This window comes from Notolabrus celidotus, chromosome 1 (genome assembly GCF_009762535.1).
Source record: "Notolabrus celidotus isolate fNotCel1 chromosome 1, fNotCel1.pri, whole genome shotgun sequence".
NCBI classification, from domain to species: domain Eukaryota; kingdom Metazoa; phylum Chordata; class Actinopteri; order Labriformes; family Labridae; genus Notolabrus; species Notolabrus celidotus.
The window spans coordinates 38,116,020-38,129,989 of record NC_048272.1 but is presented as its reverse complement, the minus strand read 5'-3'; the positions used below and the strand labels follow the sequence as shown (position 1 = coordinate 38,129,989).

General features: G+C 38.9%; 2 protein-coding genes across 5 annotated transcripts; both read left to right on the top strand.

The window, feature by feature from the left end:
• Positions 1–811: 811 nt before the first annotated feature.
• On the top strand, positions 812–4,979 carry si:ch211-266k22.6. Of its 4 annotated transcripts, none has more exons than XM_034676528.1 (4): positions 812–1,102; positions 1,389–1,467; positions 2,779–2,846; positions 2,921–4,979. In XM_034676528.1, the coding sequence occupies exons 1-4, from the start codon at positions 987–989 to the stop codon at positions 4,263–4,265; spliced, it is 1,608 nt and encodes a 535-aa protein (XP_034532419.1). In that variant the 5' UTR covers positions 812–986; the 3' UTR covers positions 4,266–4,979. The 4 variants fall into 4 exon arrangements, with proteins under 4 accessions (XP_034532419.1, XP_034564469.1, XP_034535783.1 ...); XM_034708578.1 differs by having other exon boundaries at positions 813–1,102; positions 1,383–1,467; XM_034679892.1 differs by having other exon boundaries at positions 993–1,102; positions 1,383–1,467; positions 2,772–2,846.
• Positions 4,980–7,119: 2,140 nt separating this feature from the next.
• pdrg1 (p53 and DNA-damage regulated 1) lies at positions 7,120–12,864 on the top strand. Its single transcript, XM_034687076.1, has 5 exons — positions 7,120–7,251; positions 8,639–8,714; positions 9,094–9,168; positions 9,294–9,374; positions 12,525–12,864. The coding sequence occupies exons 1-5, from the start codon at positions 7,168–7,170 to the stop codon at positions 12,605–12,607; spliced, it is 399 nt and encodes a 132-aa protein (XP_034542967.1). The 5' UTR covers positions 7,120–7,167; the 3' UTR covers positions 12,608–12,864.
• Positions 12,865–13,970: the final 1,106 nt, after the last annotated feature.

The window sequence follows — 13,970 nt, the reverse complement described above, 5'->3', positions numbered from 1 at the left end:
TACTTTCAATGGGACAGGTGAGTTAAAGTAAGTGATGGTGGGTTGAGGGGAAGGGGATGAGATAGGAACCCAGTGTGTCAGTGTGTCAGTTTTCCAGTGTACTTGAATAATTGTTTACATCCCTAGTAGAAATGGGGTCATCCCTATGTTCCCACATTTCTATGACATTTTCAAAATTAGGTCTTGTGTTCCTACATTTACCTTCAATCTAGGCCCCATCCTCCCACAAGATTTTTGGAAGCACTTTATAGTAAATTAAGCAATGAATGAATGAGTAATTTAATTTCAATCAGCAGCAGCAGAAATCGTCACAATCACTATCATTACAAGAAAAAATAAAATAGGCTGATCGGAAAGGGTTTTGGCTGAAGCAGAACTTATAGCTGTCAAAATGTGGGAACATAGAACATGGGCACGCTCCCAAAGAAATGTTGCAGAGTAAAATGGCGGCCTCCATGGAAGGGGTCCTTCTCTGTATGTAAATAAAAAGTTAACTAATTTTATACATTTTTAAAATAAGGTGATTACACACACATTGAAACTTGCTCATGCATATTATATTCCATCTCTGTCTGTTCTGCTAAACACTGCTTAATTCTACACACTGTACCTTTAAAAACCCTTACATTGACTGATATTGACATTATTACATGTCCCATTCATGTTTTTTTCTCCTTCTCTCCTTTATTTATTATGGTATATGTAATTGTTTGAGCACATGTCTGTAGTGTTTGTAAATGTATTATTATAAAATGTTCAATAAAAAGAAGACCTGGTGAAATGAAAGGATAGGCTCCTCACGCTGCATGAAGTAGCACTGCCCCCTGCTGGTCGGACGCTGAACTGTCACAGCGTCGACATGTTTTTTAGTAATAAAAAAAAGAGGGCATTTTGAGCCTTTCGGCCCCCACTCATTATGCTCCCACTGCCTCGTCCCGCGTGAACAACCCACTCTCCCTTTTTATTGGTGTCTGCTGTGCGCGGGGATGGGCACAGTGCTGCTGGAGCGCGTACCACAACAATGCCAGGAGAGGGTCTCCATCAGGGAGAGGGAATGGAAGAAGAAGGCGGTGTGGAGCAACAACAGGCCTAATGTGGCCAGGTAGCGTGAAATATTACTTCTTACTACCTAATACGAAATATTGATGATAGAGATAATGCAGAGTGTGAGTAAAGGCAGCACTTTCACCCCGTGAGGACGCGCACCTGAGTGTCCCTCACGATGAAACTCTGCTTTTGTGCGTAATGTGTATAATAACAAAATATAAACGTCGTTGCGGTAGAATTATTATTCCCTCACCATATAATTTGTGATTTTTACTGCTATTTTATTTAGGTCATTGGTGATGATTAATATTTAATATTTTGTCTCCTGCTCTAAGCAACAGAATGGGTAGGAGGCAGTCACAAAGGAAGCCCCCGCCGCCTCAGTATTCATTCCCAACTCAAGAGAACAAGAATGAAAAGGTGAGCTCAGGTAGAAAGCTAAAACCATCAATGTCCCATCAATGTCGTGAAATTAAAGAGGTTATTGGAAATATTTAGAAGCAGGAATAACTAACATTTATCAGAGCTCTTATTTCAGTTCATAACCTATGCCTTCAGATTGAGTTGAATGATTGTCTCAGTTACAGGAAGACCGAGCAAGTGAACTTCTCATGTGAGATATTATCAGGCTTTTTTCTTTCCCATACAAGCAGTGGTGGACAAAGTAAATGTCTTCATAACTTCAGTCAAAGTATAGATCCTCCATGTCAGATATTACTCCAATACAAGTGAAAGTTGCTCTGTCAGATTATGACTTGAGTTAAAGTCCTGGAGTACTTGTTTTTAAAAATACTGAATTATTCAAAGTACTTCTTAAAATATCTCAAAACGTTGTATTTTCAAAATACATAAATGCAGTCAGGACTACATAGGAGTACATTCAGTTACATCATGTTTATCTAGAAACCATTACTTAAAATCTGTAAAAACTATACCATGGAATAAAAACAGCAGCTAAGTTCCTCCAAACACAGACACCTTAGTTTGAAATGTTCCTCTGGAATGAAACAAATGTTACGTAGCTCAACACGCTCTCTCAGGTTGGACAGTGAATGTTTGTATGTTTGGGCAGAGTAGGAAACAGGGAGAACATTTCAAACCATACGTATCATTCTTCATTTCAAAAACCTCTAACATGGCCTGAAGATATGGACATGGGTGCTCAGGTGGAGAATTATAGCCATCATTATCACCTCTAAATGAACGGCCTGATCTGAGTGAAATCTGCTCTGTGTTTGCTCCACGTTCAACCGTGGAGACGCACGATATACAGGTACGACTAAACCACTGAGACAAACAGGACTCCACAAACACAGTTTACAGTCTTAGGGATCAGATTTCAGAAAAGAGAAGGAAATTCATGAGCTGACTTCAAAGCTAAAGTAGTGAGTAACTAGAGCACTGATAGAAATGTAGTGGAGTCAAAAGTGTGATATTTGTCTTTAAATGGAGTAAAAGTAATAAGTTTCCCCCAAAAATAATACTCAAGTAAAGTACAGATACTCAAAAATGTACTTAAGTACAGTACTCAAGTAAATTTACTCTGTTACTGTCCACCACTGCATACAAGTTTAACTTTCAGGTGACATTCTAAAACTATTTTATTGATACATATTTTGAGATTAACAGCCAATGAAAGTTTTTCCACTTGTGTAAAATAATCACGTGTCTTAATAGTGAAAATGCATCAGTTATAAATAGAAATGTAACTCTGTTTCTCTGAGATCACAGAAGCAGCAGCAAAGAAGAAAGCACAAACCCAACAACCCCTCCACCAAACACAAAACTTCCCTGCACAGGTGAGGTTTCTTTGAGTTCTACTCATTCTGTTTTTCCTCGTTGCATCGGTAATATAATTTACTTTTCTTTCTAGTGCTCTGGCAGCCTCAGAGTCAGAGTCAAATCCACCTTCCCCTGGAGAGGACAGGATGGAGCCGAAGGTGCAGCTGGCCACTCAGCGAAGCGGTCGTAGAGAACACAAGCACAGCAGTTACAGAGGGAGCAGACACACACCAGCCTTTCCCTGCCATCGCCAGCCTGAGGCCAGTCCAGATCTGCCTAAGAGTGGGTCTCCAAACTCAGATGTAGGAGGTCTGAGAGGCCGTGGAGAGGGCGACAGTGACACTGACCTGTCTGAGTCTGAGAGACTTCCTGTGTCCCCTTCTCGTTGGGATCCTCCACAGCTTGACCTGAGGCCAGAGGTCATAGAGGAGGAATCCTGCTTTTCTCGCAGCCATAGACCAAGAGGACGCAGCAATGGTGGGTTTGACTTCCCTGACTTCCTACCTCCACCTTTTAACTCCTGGAACCTCAGTCAGCTGGCTGTCTTCTACAACACAGAGGGCTGTGGGGACTCTCGCCCCAGAGCTGTGGGTCCTTTAGAGAGGTACCTGGAGAGGCTGCTGCAGCTGGAGTGGAGTCAGATTCAGACTGTGCAGGAGGAGGGCGGGAAATCGGCTGTGTCAGATGTTACATCTAGCTGCCACAGGTCGGCTGCTGCTGCCACGTCACGCCTCAGCTCTCCAAAGTGCATCCTCCAGTGTCAGCGTGCCTTCCCCCTCACCTTCCTCTCCTCCTTGGCCAACCACTCTGCCCTGCTCTCTGGCTGTGCCTGCACTCTCTGCCGAATCCGCTACTCTACCTCTTGTGGAACATCGTGCTGTCGCTCCATATACGGCCACAACCGTCAGTCCAGGTTGAATCCAATGCTGGAGCACAAGGTGCCACCATCGCTCCCTAAAAGGAGCTACAGCGAGAGCCGGGTGCACTCTTCAGAGAGGAACTCAGCACCCCGATCTCAGCGGTTCAGCAGCCCTACAGGGACCAACAGCCACCTGAGAAGAATGCAAGCCTCAGGAAACATCCGCAACCCGACTCAAGGTGCTAACATGAAGCCTCATTCCACTGCCAGGGACTGCAGTGTTTGGGCCCCTTTCGGAGCTCTGTGGGATGTGTGGGACTACGAGACAGGGGGGTTCAGGAAGAGGAGCGGCTCAGAGCAGAGAAGAAGTGGTGTAGAAAGAGCTCAAGGTGCAGCGGAGAAGAGACGGAGTGGTTCTGAGTGTAGGAGAGGAGGATCTGAGTGCAGGAGAGCAGCTGGCCTGAGGGAGCAGGCGATAAAACCAGACGCTGTCACTGCAATAAAGGATAATCTCCCCGGGAAACATGTTCCTCCAAACAGATCAAACAGAACTAAACAGGTCGAGTTTGTTACATGAGAGCAACTCCAGAGCTGTACATGTAATCACAACACCACAGGTATTATTTTTACAGTTTAGTTAGGAACGTATATCTTAAAATGTTTCTCTTTATTTGAACAAAGTGTTGCAGGATTGTAGTTTTTCATCAGAGGACTTAATATTTCACTGGATGGTTTCTTACCTTATTTACTTACACTATATGTGAAATCCAATGCTGTGATTACAGACAGATAAGCTAATGCAGCAGTGATTATCCACACACTGGTAATATATCAGTTTAATGAATGTATAGATATTTATAATAAAGTCTTTTTGTCTTTTCTAGAAAGACGTTGTCACCAAAAGACTTTCTAAACATATTTGTATTTGTATGATTTATCACAACAACAGCTCTTTACTGTTCTTCTGTTCAGGTTTGTCAAATAAAAAAAAATGCATGATAAAGTTCATGAAGTTTACAAAACGATAGTGATCAATTGGAGTCATCAGAGTTATTGGAAAAGTGTGAGGAAGTTGAAAGGAGGACTATTACCCTGTTGCTTCATCAATTTATCACCAAGATTTGAGAACATAGAACCACAAGAACTATTTTATCACTTAATGAGAACAACAGAAGTCAAACTTTTCTCCTGGAGTAAGACGTACAGTGGTGTTACAAGTGGGATGTAATAAGAGCTTTAAATAGTTTAAATTTAAAGTAATATTTTTTCCTGGAGCAATACAGAACTTGATGGAACTACTGCTGAAACCTTTTCACATGACAACCACAATTGAAGAAAGAACACCTGCACAGGTGAATCTGCACATGAAACACACAAACATGTGTCTGAGAGAACAACAGATGAAGTGGCAGGACTTGCATTTAATTTCCCTCCAATGCCCATGAACCAGCTCTCTGAACTGGGTCGACAAAATCCTACATTTTTTTAGCTATCAGTGTCAATAAAAATTAAACATAGCAAATCACTGTAAGAGCACATAGTTTCAAATACGAAATACAAAGTCACCAACCACATTTTCAAGCACATGTTTATTTTATTTAAGTTTATTTTATTTTATTTCATTTTAGTTTATTTTTGTTTATTTGAGTTTATTTTATTCTATTTTTGTTTATTTTATTTTAGTTAGTTTAGTTAAGTTTGACTCAGTTTATTTTATTGCAGTTTAGTTTATTTTGTGTCAGTTTCATTTATTTCAGTTTATTGTATTTTATTTCACATTATTTAGTTTATTTTATTTGTGTTTAGTTTAGTTAGGTTATTTTGTTTCAGTTTATTTTATTTTATTTCAGTTTCATGTATTTTATGTCAGTTTATTTTGTTTATTTAATTTATTTTTGTTTATTTTGTTTTAGTTTAGTTTAGTTTAGTTCTTTAATCGTGTTATGCACTGGAAAGGTGCCCAGCCCATGTGGACTTACAAGACACCACAAAAAAAAAACAGAATTGGACTAACAACATTAGAAGAAAAAGAAAAAATAAGAGCAGTTCAATTACTGCACATGTAAAGCAATGCCCAAAAGTAAGTAAAAAACACAGTGGTACACATTTCACAGTGACAACAACTAAATCAGACATACAGTGTGCTCCAATGCTGCTGAACAGCATTTAACACAAATGGAGCAAACTGAAACACGATGTGTGTAAAGAGGTACTGAAGTCTATCTTTATCAGACATGGAAAACTAATCAAGACAATTTTCTAACACTTTGTTGAAAAGATGACGTCTACGATCGTGATATAGTTGACAGTATAACAAAAAGTGCATTTAATTTCCAACTTCCTCCAGATCACACAGAACACTTTCTCACCTAAGCACATGAATGTACTGGAAAAGCTGCTCTTGGCTCATATTTTTTCAAGGGAGGTTTTAAGGATGGAAGTAAATATTCAAATTTGTAATATAGTTAATTTCTGTATAACTAACGAAATCTGAAGTTTGGGATGAACAGAATGAAAGATGTTTATACTATAATGCAAACTTCTTCTATCAGAGTGCATAATGTGATCAATTAAAGAAAGAATTAAAAGTTCACATTAAAGCAAACACATTCACAAACAGTCTTATAAATCCAACAGACTTTTTTTATATCAACTGTAGTGACCATTTGTCTTAACTAAGTAAACAACTAAATACAAAAAATAAACAAATTGCCCCTACATCAACTCATGCTCATAATTTGACTAGTAGTTTTTTTTTTTTTTTTTTATATATTTATTATTATTATAATCATTTTTTATTGAAGTGTTGCAGAACAACACAAGACGGGTGAGAGGCATGTCAATACAATATGTAAAATACAAAACAAAGAAAGACAAAAGAAGTGAACACTTAGGAGATAAAAGTGAGACTAACTGGAACTAACAATGTGTGTGGGTATGTGTTTGTGGGCATGTGTGTGTTTTTATGTTTGTTGTAGCAAATTGGACAGTCGTTTAAGATTAACTGAATGGGAGAAAATAATAGAAACACATCTAGGGGTGGGGAAGCTATGAATAATTCACCAAAAGACCAAACATTATAAAAATAAATAAATAGACAAATAATAGCAGGAATAAATAATAATAATAATGATAATAATAATAATAATAATAATAATAATAATAATAATAATAATAATAATAATAATAATAATAATAATAAATTATTTTAAAAATAATTAAAAAATATATAATGATAGCAACAGAAATAACAATGGAGTATAAATACTAGGGCCTAGTAGTTCTTAGCTTGTCTAATGCGGTATATTTCAAACCCGAACCTTCGTGTTTGTCTGATTAATCCTATTTATACAGTCTCTGGATTAATCTCTGATAGGTTATTCTCGTTATTCTGCTCTCTGTTAATCACGCGGTCCATTTAGGTGTCAGTCGTTGTTTCTAATCGGTCGTATTTTTGTGTAGCACCACAGTCAGCCACCATGGAGGCTGTATCGCTGCGTGTTTTAGAGTATCTGACAGAGGTAGAGGAGGCAGCAGAGGATGTTCTCACCACCAAACAGCAGGTAATGAACACCTCAGTGATAATAACGAGCTGTTTATAAACTGAGAAACTCTACAGGACGGAAATGACGCCGGACGTACACTTTGTAAGCATTTTAGCCGCTAACCAGCTAACTAGCCAAACAAACAGACTGCTGCTCTCATAATCAACTAAAAACCAGAGTCCAGAAAAATTACTTTGTAAAGCATTAAATTGAATTAACACAATCCCTCAAGAACAAGATGTAATAACGGTCCAGGCAGTATGAATAAATGTTGTGTTAAAGTAAAGGAAGTAAACACTATCATGGCTGCATTCTTGAATATTTGCTTCATAAAATGTAACATAAAGTTTCTCTAACCTTTGATCTAAGCTCTGATACTCACTGCCAGCGTTGAGACCTCAAGACAGGCCTATAGACAGATGTGTGTCTGTCCAAACTAATGCTAACTCATTACTGAATTAGAGCAAAGTGAAGGCATTACTCTGATATTTTATCATCAGTCAAAACTGTTTGAAAATATACTTTACATATATAATCTTCATCAGACAAAGAGGTAGATAAAATGTCTACTTAAGACTCAACTATTTATTTATTTATGCATTTATTCATTTATTAAAGGGACAGTGCATATTAATATACTACTACTACTACTACTACTACTACTAATAATAATAGACTTAATTTTTATACCAATTTTCTTAACAAAGTTACAAAGGGCTTCACAGCAAAAAAAAAGCAGAAAATTACAATGCAAATAAACAAACAGGACATCAGAAGGTAGAACAATAGCCAGGATTCAGGGGTTGAGAAAGTCCTTGTTACCTTTAAAAGTTTTGAGTGAGGATTTAAAAGCAGCTATGGATGTGGACTGTCAGGAGTCCCACAGTCTTGGAGCTCTGACTGAGAAAGCCCGGTCACCTTTTGTTCTAAGGGGGGATCTCGGTACATCCAGCAGAGCTGAATCCACAGATCTGAGGGGCCGCCCAGGCACATGTGGGGTTAAAATGTCTCTTAAATAGTTTGGAGCCTGTCCATCTAAAATTTTAAAAGTAATCAATAAAATCTTAAAATCAATACGATAAAAAAACTGGAAACCAATGTAAGCTGGCGAGCACAGCACTGATGTGTTGGTATTTGGTTGTGCCTGTTAAAGTCAGAGTGGCGTTTCATTTCAGTAAAGCATCCATGTAAATATGTCAGAGCTAGCCAGAAGGCTAATGTTCATCTATAGTCCCCGGCAGGTCAAAGCAGAGTTCAGAACAACAGATGAAAACACTACATCATGATAGCATGACAATGAAAACACAGTTTATCACAGATATACAACACAGTGCAAATAAGTGCATTAACAACAACTTGAACTACTGTATAACGCTGTAACCGATGCCCCCTGTAAATGTTTCAGATCGTGGACCTGGACTCAAAGAGGAACAGGAACAGAGAGGCTTTGAACGCCCTGAAAAATGAGATGTCAGAGACAGGTGAGTGACACTCCTGACACCATGACAAACATTTAAGAAGCAGAATCATGATGCATCGTCTTAAGAAGGGAAGATACCTAGATGCCTTCAGACTGTTACGTATACGAATCTGTCTAAAAACCATAGAAGTCTGGTAACTGATGTTTAGATCTTAGAAGCAGGGGGAGTAGGCCTGGGAACTTTTTCAGAGTGTGTGTTTAGGGAATTCTCAATGGACAAAAAGGTGACAGAATGTTTTGTTAAGTTATCTTTATTCCAGACTTGATTTGTTCTGGATGTATCAGGCTATGAGTCTAGTCCACAGCTGATGGACTCAGATTTAAAGGTTGTGCTTGTTGTTGTGACTTTGTCTGATTTTAAGCTTTGATGTCTTTTTCAGAGAAAGTGAAAGTCTGCTTTGGAAACATTTTCATCAAATTTCCCAATCTGAAGACGAGAGAGATGATTCAAAGAGGTAAAACTCCAATAGTTTGACTTAATGTGAATGTTTGAAATACATTATTTCCCTGTATGTTGAATATAAATAGATTTATAAACAGATCTCATTGAACTGTTTCTGTCTTTGTCTCTCGCCTGTAGACCAAGAGCAGCTGGACAAGGAGATCAACGACCTTCGCAAAGGACTGAAAGCTAAAGTCAATCATCTCAATGAGATCCAAGGTGAGGAGAACTGTGTGGTGTTCAATGAGACACACATATTTAAAGGAACAATTTTAGTGAAATGGGCTTATTTACCTTTTTGCTGAGAGTGAAAAAGATGGCTACTCTTCTATCTGTATGTAAAGCTGCTCCTCTGATGGAGTTCGCTCACAGACAGAAGAAGGTTTTAAATGGCCCACAAAGAGATGTGTGAAACACTGGAGGCCTAATAGAGAGTTAGATGGACATGTCTGCTGGACACAAGCTCCCCAGCTGTCACTTTAAGGTTGTCTGACCACCAACAGTCATTCTGCATTTAGGGGCCGAGCAGGAGGATGAACCATGCAGGGTTTCTTTCTTTACTGATGTTTGTTTAGGATTTCTCACAAAGTTTTGTGATTAGCTTTCCATTCTACCAGGGACACAGCTAACACCTTCTTTTTACATGAATCATTTGAACTTTGAAGTCCTTGAAACCTGTTTTAGTCAGTTTCTATGTTGTAGTGTACGGTATTTGTTCATCAGGGTTTGTAATGGAGGTGTTTTACAGCTTCTTCTTTCTTTCATATTTGCTCCAAAATAATAAAATATAAAATATAATGGAAAGCATTTGATGTTACTCCAGAGAGAGATAGAAGGAGATTGTTCACCCACATACCTCTTTATTGACCTAACCGTCTACTCGGACCTCCCTGAAAAGTTCTTGAGAACTAAATAAAAAACGGACATAACTCTCTCCTCTGTGCGTCCTAAACCACAGACACACTTCATACAGTCAGGATGCCCGGGTCAGAAAGTGTAACAACAGAAAAACTGTTTTCTTTGGCAACAACAGTCTAACACTTCTGCTTTGTTATTATCTTCTAACACCACTGGAGTCAGGACGGTGTCAACTCTTCTCATCTCAATTTCATGTTGGCCACTCTTACTCTTCCAGGGTGGAGATCAGTAAGGCATTATCAATCAATCAATCAATCAATCAATCAATCAATCAATCAATCAATCAATCAATCAATCAATCAATCAATCAATCAATCTTTATTTATAAAGTGCCAAATCCCAACAAACATTATCCTCAGACTCTTTCCAAACAGAGCAGGTCTAGACCGTACTCTATGTTCTATGATTAACAAAGACCCAACATCAAGACAGGAGAAGATCCAGTCCCATCTTACAGACAAGACTCAGTCTGATCTCATCTTAATCCACCATGAGCAGAGCACTTTGCAGCATTTAGCAAGTTACAGTGGCAAGGACAAACTTCCTTTCACAGGCAGAAACCTCCAGCAGGACCAGACTCAGGTTAGACACACATCTGCTGAGACCGTGTTGGAGAGAGAGATGATAGTGGTGAGACAGATAGTAGTAGTTGTAGCAGCTGGAGTCTGGCACGTCTTCAGCAGCAGAGATCCAGAGGAACCTACAAGACAAGGGAGCTCAGGGACTCCAGAAAGGTCTATGGTTAGTAACTTTAATGGGGCAGGAAGAGTTAAGATAAGAGAAAGGCAGACAGAGGATAGAGAGGGAAAGACAGGATCCCAGTGTTTCAGTTCCCCTGGCAGTCTAAGCCTATAGCAGCATAACTAAGAGCTGGTCCAAGCCTGATCCAGCTCTAACTATAAGCTTTATCAAAAAGGAAAGTTTGAAGCCTACTCTTAAAGGTAGAGAGGGTGTCTGCCTCGTTAATTAAAGACATTAATTAAACCATGTGTTTGACACAGATTAATGAGAACATTTAAAACTACTCATAATCTGAATTATTAGTTTGTGTTGGTTTGAATGGTTGCAGTATTTATAGGTGTAATCCAAACAGGTCTGTGGTTGGTCAGATTCAGATCGGGGGGGGGGGGGGGGGGGGGGTCAATTATTTGAATGATGAATTAATGATTGAATAGTCAGCAGTGACTATCAAACAGTACTTTTGCTTGAGATTCTCATCCCTGAAGAGAACCGCTGCAATGTGTGAAATATTTCTGCTCTTCACTTGCAGAATGTGTTGTTCTCAGTGAAGTGTGTTTGTGTGTGTAAGAACTGTCTGACAGCTCTCAGTGTGACGCTGAAGGGTTGTTAAACTCTGAATGAATCCCAGTGGTTCATCTGTTGGAAGAGGCTCTGGAAACAAGTCCAGCCTGCCTTCAGTAAGATAATTGTGGATGTGGTGGACTACACAGGGAGGGGCAGCATTTCACTGATTATTCCCCTGGTAAGTCAAAGAGGGGAAAATCCACATTCCAGCTGCTTCCTTTAAGTAAACAACCATCTTTAGCACTTTACTCAACTCAACTCAAACTTTATTTATAGAACACTTTTAAAACAACTGGAGTTGACCAAAGTGCTGTACAGATCAAAAGCAGCACAAATGACAAAATAACCCAAACAATGCCAGAGATACAAAGATACAATACTTACATCCATAAACACAGTGCAAATATATAATAAAATAAGGTAGAATACAATCATTTAAAATTTAACTCAGATTTTGCCAGATGTCCACTCAACCTTGATTAAAGGCCAGTTAGAGATGATTTAAAAACCTCAATGGATCCCGCAGAGCGGATATGCCAGGGCACCTTTGGTTTTAAGCCTTGTTTTGGGGGTGTCCAATAACAACTGGCCAGACAATGTCAGTGTTCTGGCAGGGACATGGTAATGGAGGAGCTCTGTCAGGTACAGGGGTGCTAGGCCATTAAGAGCTTTAAAAACAAACGATAACATCTTAAAATCTATAAAAACAACCAGGAGCCAGTGCAGTGAAGCTAGGACAAGGGGTATGTGGTCACGCTTGCATTACCCAGTGAGGAGACGGGAAGCTGCGTATTGTACCAGCTGCAAGCGGTGCAAGAGGGAGTGGTCCAGGCCCAAATACAGCGAGTTGCAGTAATCCAGTCGTGTGTTGATAAAAGAATGGATTACAGTCTCAAGATCTCTCTGTGGCAGGTACCCCTTTACTTTTGATAAAATCCTCAAATGATAAAAACAGTTTTTAACAACTGAACTAACCTGTCATCAAATATTACACCAAGATTCTTTACTGATGACCGGATGTTTGGTGTAAGGGGGCCCAGAAAAGCAGCTGGAAAATCTGCTGGACCACATCTTTACAATAAATCTGATCTGCCAACACATCCTCTCCTCTAACAGTGACTTGAATGTGTGTCTGTTTGCTTTTAGGTAAACCTGAGCTGCGAGGCTACAATCTGTCTCCTCTGTCTGCTGATGAACTCAAAGCTGTGAACAGCCTCATAAAGAGATGACGTCACCTCTCCATTCCGCTGAGGACATACGGACGAGGACGCCATGTTGACAAGAAGCCAAAGAACTCAGCTGCAGCTCTCATTTGTGCCGGTGGTTCTGTCATACGGGCACTTTAGGATGATCTTCTGACACTGTGCACCATGTGGATAATCTATAAGTTATGATTTACTTCTTCATAACACAATAACAAAAGAACTCCCCTTTGAATTCTTGTATCTACAAAATGCTAATTAAAATGTGTTTTTTGTAATTCTCACCTGTTGGAGTGACATTGCATCCTTGTTCTAATCTCTTTATTTTTTTAAATTTCCAAACCTCCTTTATTTTCGTTTTCAGTCATGGGAACATTGTATTCTCAAAAGTCATACTGCTCTCCAAACATCTTGGTTTTCCCAGAGTGTGAAACGCTCCTCACGGAGGTCAAAGTGAACACATCAGCAGTCAGTCAACCACACAGGCCTAAAGAAGCACACACGCATTACAAGCATAGATACTTCTTTAAAGTGATAATCCCTGACCTGTCCTCAGCTGAGAACCTGCAGCGAGAAAACAAAGAGGAGGGATCTGAACAATCGACAGCTTCTTTTAGTTGTTGAACCATCTGCTTTTGTTTTCTCTTTCTGGTGTAACACATTTTCACACTTTTTAACAGCCTGTCTGATTAACGGCGTATGTTTTGTTTTTAACAACTTGACCAGTTTTGAAGTCAGATGTTCTCATCTCCGTCAGGTGAACTCTGGTGAGTTCAGTATCATCATGTAGAGCAGAGGTTCCCAAACTTCTCAGCCCGCGACCATCAGAATATAGCTGCCAAAGACTTGGGACCCCCACTGTCCCTCAAAGTGATTTAATGTGGCTTCATTTAGCTGGTCTGCAGAAAATGACCCTACCTATATGAGCATGTGTCTGTGTTTCCTGTGCTGTTATGAATTAACCTGCTGCTACTGATGCTTTTGATAATTAACTGTTCACTAACCCTAAACTTATGAGTCATCTGACAAAAAGAAAGGCAGAAAACTCATTACATTTTCTATTTTCATGGTTTTATTAAAAGTTTAGCTACTCTTTTTATTGATATTTTTTACTATAATTGGTAAAATGTACTATGTTTAGATAACTGTTGTCATTCAACCTTTTTTATTGCATTTTTTTTTAGTATTTCTTTGTTTACCACAAGTTAACAAATGATATATAAGTTATACAAAACCAACAAAGAGAAGAAAAAATGAACTAATACAAATACAAAAATAATGATACATAAATAATAATAACAGTACAAACAAAAATGAAAATAATCATAAGAAAACAAGGTAAATAAACAAAAATAAATAATGATAAATATTTTTAGAAAATTAAAGAAAT